The following is an 8,066-nucleotide window of genomic DNA, read 5'->3' as shown; positions in this document are numbered from 1 at the left end:
ATTTGTGTAAACTTTTTAAATGAGGGGTGGGTAGGGGTCTAAGCAAAACTCATTCTTTATACTCTCTAAATTTAGGGCTATAACTCATCTGAGGGTCTGACTCTAGGTTAAACCACTACGTCTTTATTGTCAAACCTCATATCTAGTCTTTTTCCCCAACCTGTGACATGATCAAAAGATCCATGGTGAATGAGTAGTCGATGCTTAACTTTAGTGTGTCAAAATATCCTAACAATGGCTATATCGGTTTTGGTTACATGCTGAAATTTTGGCACTTGACAGTCTTCCTTCCAGTATCTCCAACAAAGTCGAGCATGCGCTCAGCTATTCATCAGAGAAGATGCCAATAGTTTTTTTTAAGACGCCAACGAGTGGTTGTTTATCCACGGGGTAATGGAGCATCCAATGGCACCTTTTTTTTACAAGCGTGTGGAACACCCATCGGGCTCATTCCTCAATAATGAATGACCAATAGTTTCGTATATTTAATAACTAAAATGAAACTAGCATCGTTATTTGATAGAAAAATGGAGCATAATGTAGACGTGATGCGTGCATCAAATGATTTACAAGTACAACTAGTGCCAGCCACTTGCAATAACTGTTAGTTCGAAGCGGTAGCATGTACTAGCAAAGAAATAGACACCGGTAGTCTGAAACTGGATAAGGTTTGACAGCGATACTTTATTATATAAACGTTCAGTGTTCATTACAATGTGCCTTGCTCCTATATATATGTACTTATGCAGTTTTAAGTCTCAAGTCTGTTGATGATATATATAATATAATATATATGACAATATACAGAACAAAAAGAAAATGACTTGGGAAGGCTAGGACCAAAACCCAGTAATTTCTTCATGTGGTGATTTCCTTGCCCAAGAATTTATTTACCAAGGGAATGGATATGAGTATCCACACCGATTGCGAGATATCGAACCTGATATCCAAAAACCTTCCTTTTCCAGTCTCAGAGATGAACAGAAGAGCGCAAAAAGTTGCAAGTGAATCGAGCTTGCTTGTAACCTATCAATGCTTTTTTATTGAGGTGGCAGAGAAAACCACCCTCGCCGAGCCTTCTCTACAGAGGCCACGGCTTTTTATTCACATCGGAGGGGCCTATCAGAACTGATTTCAACACAATAAGATAGAACGATTAGCAATAGCACTGCAATGTTATTATACATGGGGGGAAATCATGGAAGGTTCAAATCTACCTGTGTCAAATGATTGGAAAATTGTTCTGAGAGATAAGAGATCTCTCGACTCAGCTCAGAAAAATCAGCGACCACCACCAGGGCTTGAACTACCACCAGTTGTCGTATTAGTCTGAGCACGCATTACCGTGTCTGGCGGGAAAACCCCTTTTGGCAAAATTGATCCAGACGGCTCAGATGCTGCCACTGGCGATCCTACTTGGTTGACTGATGGGTCTTTAGCTGAAATATATTCTGGCCTTAGATCTTGGGAAGATGAAGATGGAGCCAATGTGGCAATAGAGAAGCCAAGAGGATAGGGAGCAATTGGCACGTCAGACAGGGGAAAAGGAGATGAACTGTAGCCAAGCGTACCCATCGGGTGATCATACTTGCATGCAACTCCATATCTACAATACCCATTTTGGGCATAGTATGAACAAGGCTGAGCACCCTGAAAATTGAGATGATAAAAGAAGCCTCGTAAGAAACTGCATATACTTCAAAGATACTATAAATACATACTTACATAGGCAGTCTATAAGGCCACTACACTTTTTCTACCATATTAAAACAAATATAGCATTCCACATGATTTATGCCCATGTTATATTCCAGACAATGCATGCGTCATGCCTAACAGAGAATTCAGAGAGCTGAAAACCTTGTGCATATTGCATAATAATCCAGGATACCACACTGATTCGGGGCCTCCCCTACAGTTTTCAATTAAAAGAAAGGATATCACACTGATCTAGGAGATCATCTAAGATCCTTGGACACCTCATGTAACCTTGTGGACAAAGAATTTTGTTATCAATGGACAATTCCATGATAGATGGGACACTTTACACTTAAGCTATGCAAAGTTCAATTAATTAGGACCTAAAGTTTTTCGCTTTGTTGAGCTGGTGACTAGAATTAGAAAGAGCAAACATCATCGGCAAGCAAATGCCAGATGGGGACACTTCTTGCACCTCAACCACTGCTACAAAGATTGAAGATCCTACATTTCTTTCTCGAAAAGCATTTGTCTTGATTTTATTCAGAGAAAGTTGATTATGTTTTTGTTTTACGAAACTAATACTCAAACAATAACATAGTTTGCGAGAGTCAATGAGTTTTAATATATCAGCATTTCACTACAACAGGACACCATAGTAGACAGGTCTATATTAAATACTATTTCGAATAGTCAATACTTGATACAGTACTGAAGCATGCACTTCTTGATCTTGGCATGCCTCAAGAGATATTTTAAAGACAAAACATGGAATAATGTTTACCTTATGGCAAGGAAATTATTTTAAGAGACATAATATCAATGTTTACACAGTACCCATAGTAAATACACATAAATGATAGGCACGGAGATATGAAGTGTTAATATCTTCCATCCCTTCATGGCTGCTGGTGCACGCAATGATGATATGATGTACAAAAAAATCTAGCCCATTACTTGCTCTATATTTTCTAGTAGTTACACCCATTTGCAAATATACAAGTTCACATATTAATCACATCTTTCTAATAAATATTTCCATTATTTAGGACATAATGTTAAATAACCCATATCATACTACACAGCAGTGTACTCCTAAGATACTGCATTATAAAGAACTACTATCTTACTACTGCAAGTATGTATACTATATGGCAATGAACCCAAGACCAAGTTATTCGATTATTCTTCAGCTTTATCTCAGAATGGAATACTTAAGGTAGAGGAATGGGCAATTGAAAGCTCGTTTCCATTGGTAGACCTATCAATGCGCACCTTCACAGATCCTGAACTGATGGAAACTAACACTCATACTGTTAGCGGCTAGGGTTCTGCCCGGTCTTGGTCGGAGACAGTAGGGGAAGGAGGGGGAAGGGCGAGGGCTTGAGCGCGGCGGCCGGCGGCGGGGCGCCGTCCTGGCGCGGTGCGGCGGCAGCGAGAGAAGGAGGCGGCTAGGGTTTAGGGTTTCCGGCTCCTCTGGGAGCCGGGCAATAGAAATAGTCTTATTGCTTAATTCCAAAAAGAGTCTTACAACCTATATTTATATCCTAGATAACTTGCAGAAGAATTAACCTAAGATAACTTGTATAAGAATTAACCTAAGATATCTTGCATAATCTGAAAATAAAAACTAAGATAACTTGCGGGCCTAAGCCTGCCTGTTGGGCCTCCTTCGGCCATAGACCTGGCCGGTCATAACATCTCTCCCCGCCTGCGCAAACAGCTCGTCCTCGAGCTGAAAGTCGGGGTAGTGCTGGAGGAACTCCTCGCGCTGCTCCCAAGTAGCATCCTCCTCTGGTAGTCCAGTCCACCGGATCAACACGTACCAGGAGCCTCGGCGCAGCTGAGCCTGCAACGCCTTCTCTGGTTCAGGAAGGAGACGCCCGTCCGTGACCGGTGGAAGAGCCGGCGGTGCCGCAGGTGGCTCCCCGCGGAATGGCTTGAGCAGCCCGACATGGAAGACATCATGGATCCGGGCGCCTGCCGGAAGCTGCAGACGGTAAGCCACTTTTCCAATGCGTTCCAGGATCGCAAAGGGACCGGCATAGCGAGGACCGAGCTTCTTCCTCGCGCGGGGGTCCAAGGACTGCGTAGAGCAGTGAAGTAGACGCAGCCAGACCCAATCACCCACCGCGTACTCCGCCTCGCGATGGTGGCCATCATAGTAACGTTTGGCCAACTGCTGGGCCTGCAGGAGTCGTTGCTAGATCTCCGCGATCATCTCATCACGACTTCTCAGAAGGGCCCCGGCTGCCTCGGTCCGCGCCGAGGCCGGATCAACCGGCAGGATCGGCGGGGGTGGCCGGCCATACACCACCTCAAAGGGCGTAGCTCGCAGGGCGGAGTGATAAGAGGTGTTGTAGCAGTACTCTGCCCACGAGAGCCAGTCCACCCATGCACGAGGGCGATCACCTGTAACACAGCGCAAATACATGGCAATCACCTTGTTAACGATCTCAGACTGGCCGTCCGTCTGAGGGTGGAAAGCTGTGCTGAGGCGTAGCTTCACGCCCGCCAGCCGGGAAAGGTCACGCCACACGTGTCCCGTGAACACGGGGTCCCGATCACTGACGATCGAAGAAGGGAACCCGTGGAGACGGACAATGCCATCGAAGAAGGCCCGGGCAACCGATGCCGCTGAATATGGATGGCCGAGCGGTATGAAATGAGCATACTTGGAGAAGCGGTCGACCACCGTGAGAATGACAGACTTGCCGCCCACCTTGGGAAGGCCCTCGATGAAGTCCATGGAGATGTCCGCCCAAACCTGAGTAGGGACCTCCAAGGGTTGCAGCATGCCAGCCGGCCGTAGAGTCTCCGTCTTGTTGCGCTGGCATGTCACACACGACCGTACCCAGTCACGGACCAAGGCACGATCACCGGGAATGTAGAAGTCGGCGCGGAGACGATGGAGCGTCTTCTGCACTCCCTCATGGCCCGCCGAGTGAGCGAGGCGCAGCACCTGCTGGCGAAGATCGTCGTGCGCCGGAACGAAGACCCGGCGCCCATGGAGAAGCAGGCCATCGGCAAGGCGCCACGGTTCCTCCAGCTCACCCGCCGCCAACTGCTGTTGTAGGAGGAGGGAATCGGCCGCAGCAGCAGTCGCCCGGCGGATGTCGTCGTAGAGGGCGAAGGAGGGCCCGGTGATGATGCAGAAGGCCGCCCCCTCCGCCGCACCGTCGTCCACATCGGCATCACGCCGAGACAGGGCGTCGGCGACGGTGTTAAGGCGACCCGGACGGTACTCGACGGTGAAGTCAAAGCCAAAGAGTTTACTGATCCATTGGTGCTGGGGCACCGTCGAGAGCCTCTGATCTAGCATGAACTTGAGGCTGTAATGATCCGTGCGGATCCGGAAAGAGCGACCCCAAAGATAGGGCCGCCAATGGCGTACGGCCTGCACCAACCCAATGAGCTCACGCTCATACGCCGCCAACTTAAGATGATGTGCGGCAAATGGGCGACTGAAGAAAGCGAGGGGTCCCTCGCCCTGGTGTAGGACCGCACCGAACCCCGCACCGGAAGCATCGCAGTCGACGGTGAAGGGGAGGTCAAAATCCGGCATCTGCAGTACGGGTCCCGTCGTGAGGGCCCCCTTGAGGGCCTCGAAGGCTGAAGTGGCCTCCTCGTCCCAAGAGAATGCGTCGCGCCGGAGGAGACGCGTGAGTGGGGCCGCGATGAGGCCAAACTCCCGGATGAACTTCCGGTAGTACCCCGCGAGGCCAAGAAACCCGCGAAGAGCACGCGGAGACTGCGGAATCGGCCAGGCGGCGACGGCCGCGACCTTGTCGGCATCCATGGCCACTCCCTTGGCCGAGATGACGTGGCCGAGGTAAGCGACCGACGGCGTCCCGAACGAGCACTTCGAGCGCTTAAGATGAAGATGATGCGCCCGAAGCTCGTTGAAGACGATGGCCACATGCTGGAGGTGCTCTGCCCAAGAGGCGCTGTAGATAAGAATGTCATCAAAGAAAATGAGCACAAACCGGCGTAAGTAGGGCCGAAGGACATCGTTCATCAAGGCCTGAAACGTCGCCGGGGCGTTGGAGAGGCCAAAGGGCATCACCAAGAACTCGAAGTGGCCGTGATGAGTCCGAAAGCCGTCTTGGCGATGTCGTCTGGATGCATGCGCACCTGATGATACCCTGATCGAAGGTCCAGCTTGGTGAAGAAGCGTGCCCCGTGCAGCTCGTCGAGAAGCTCATCGACAACCGGAATAGGAAACTTGTCCTTCAATGTGAGAGCATTAAGGGCACGGTAGTCAATGCAGAAACGCCACGTGCCATCCGACTTACGCACGAGGAGGACCGGTGCTGTAAACGGGGATGTGGAGATGCGGATGATGCCGGCGGCAAGCATGAGTGCACACTGTCGCTCCAACTCGTCCTTCTACAGCTGTGGATACCGGTAAGGCCGCACGGCCACAGGGGCCGATCCCGGAAGGAGGTGAATACGGTGGTCGTAGATCCGGGCCGGTGGCAGACCCTGCGGCTCCTCAAAGAGATCCCGGTGCTGCTGCAGGAGCCCGTCCAAGAGCGGATGCTCGGCCTCCGTGGTCGCCGTGGCCAGCTGAAGAGGGGGCGCGGGTGCGGCCCCCCGAATGCCCTCCCACCGAATGCGACGACCCAAACGCCAGAAGGTCATCGTTAGCGCGTCAAAGTCCCAAAGGATAGGACCCAACATGCGCAAGAAGTCGACGCCGAGGATAAAGTCAAAGCAGCCCAAATCGATGCCGGCGCATGTGATGGTGAAGTGCTCGTCGCCGATAGTGATGGGCACGTCGCGGGCGAGCCCATGGCAGCGTAGACGGTCGCCATTCGCGACCGTGACCCGTAACTGCTCTCCTCCGGCCGGCTGGAGCGCAAGACGCCGCATGGTGGCCTCTGGCAGGAAATTATGCGTGGAACCTGTGTCCAGGAGGGCCACCAGGCGCTCGCCATGGATCATGACCGGTAAAAGCATCGTTCGTTCATCACGGATGCCGGCCAGCGCGTGAAGGGACACCACGAAGGCGGTAGCCGGGCCCGGTGCAGGTGCCGCTGCGGGCTCCGCAAGAGTCGGGGCGCCGAGGTCGGCCTCCGGGGTGTCATCCTCGATCTCGTCCGTCGTCTCCAGGTAGAAAAGGCGCGGACAAACATGGCCCAGGCGCCTACGTTCCAGCTGCTCCGCCTGAGTGAGGCGCCGGAACGGCCGTGTCGGGGCTGGGGTAGCGGCCGGGGCGGTGGTAGAGGACGCCGGTGCTGCCGGAGGCGGGAGGGGAGGCTGGCGGCCCCCACGCGGCGCGGATGGCCGTGGCGACGTCAAAGCCTGGGCACGCTGCTCGAACGCCCGCGCGTAGTACATGGCCGTCTGAAGGTCTTGTGGTCCCTTCATCTCAACGTCCACGCGGATGTGGTCGGGAAGGCCGCCGACGAAGAGCTCCGCCCGCTGTAAGGCTGTCACACCAGGCGCGTGGCACGCTAGAGCCTGGAAGCGGTCGGCGAAATCCTGCACTGTGGAGGTGAATGGTAGGCGGCCCAACTCGGCCAAGCGGCTCCCGCGTACCGGTGGCCCGAAGCGAAGAAGACAGAGCTCGCGGAAGCGATCCCACGGTGGCATGCCGCCCTCGTCCTGCTCGAGGGCGTAGTACCAGGTCTGGGCGGCCCCGCGAAGATGGTAGGAAGCCAGCCACGTGCGCTCGAACGCGGGCGTGCGCTGTCCACGGAAGAACTGGTCACATTGGTTTAGCCAGTTAAGCGGGTCTTCGGAACCGTCGTACGTGGCGAAGTCAATTTTGGCGAACCGGGGCGGCTGTTGGTGTGGGGTGCCCGGGGCCACGGCCTCGGCGGTGCGGAGGACGGCGCCCGGTCCAGGGTAGACGGCCCGGCGTACTGCCCTGGGACGCCCGACGCCTCGGGCTGCCACGGGGACCCTGACGAGGGCCGGGCCTCCGTGGGAGCCGACGGCGGCCCGTGGAGCCAGTCGGGCAGCGGCGATGGCGACGAAGGAAAGCGGACCTCCTGGATAGGGAGGCCGCTCGGCGAGGACCCGCCCGGCCCAGGGTTGGGCGGTGGCGGTGGTGGAGCGCGCGCCGTGGCCGCCGGGAGGGACGGCGCGGTGGAGGGTGGCGCGGATGGTGGAGTCCAGGTCGGCCACTGCGGTCCCTGGGCGGAGGCGGATGGCGCGGTTGGCGCCGTGAACGGCGTCGGCCATTGTGGCCAGGGCGTCGTCGAAGCCGTCGGAGCGGGAAGCGCCGGGTAGCCGCCGGTACGGGGTACCACGGCAGCGCCTGCTGGCCCGTGGCCGCGGTCTGGTGGAGCGATGGGGGTGGCCCGTATGGGCTGGCCAAGTAGAGACGGATGCCCTGGACCGCCACGACTAGGTCATTG

At 54.1% G+C, this 8,066-nt stretch overlaps 1 protein-coding gene across 2 annotated transcripts in view; it reads right to left on the bottom strand.

Annotated features, from left to right (window-relative positions):
• Positions 1-654: 654 nt before the first annotated feature.
• The window catches only part of LOC119267897 (zinc finger CCCH domain-containing protein 6-like), a 13,208-nt gene continuing 5,796 nt past the window's right edge, over positions 655-8,066 (bottom strand). The window contains exons 7-9 of one of the 2 annotated variants that reach the window (XM_037549349.1): positions 1,572-1,650; positions 1,218-1,439; positions 655-1,128 (exon numbers count right to left, since the gene is read on the bottom strand). In XM_037549349.1, the coding sequence (XP_037405246.1) occupies positions 1,282-1,439; positions 1,572-1,650 (237 nt within the window). In that variant the 3' untranslated portion in view covers positions 655-1,128; positions 1,218-1,281. Of the gene's footprint in view, positions 1,129-1,217; positions 1,651-8,066 lie in introns of both variants that reach the window. The other variant, XM_037549348.1, reaches the window with a different exon arrangement.

This window comes from Triticum dicoccoides, chromosome 3A (genome assembly GCF_002162155.2).
Source record: "Triticum dicoccoides isolate Atlit2015 ecotype Zavitan chromosome 3A, WEW_v2.0, whole genome shotgun sequence".
Classification (NCBI taxonomy): Eukaryota; Viridiplantae; Streptophyta; class Magnoliopsida; order Poales; family Poaceae; genus Triticum; species Triticum dicoccoides.
Note: the sequence above shows the minus strand (reverse complement) of the source record. Positions and strands in the feature narration are given on the sequence as shown.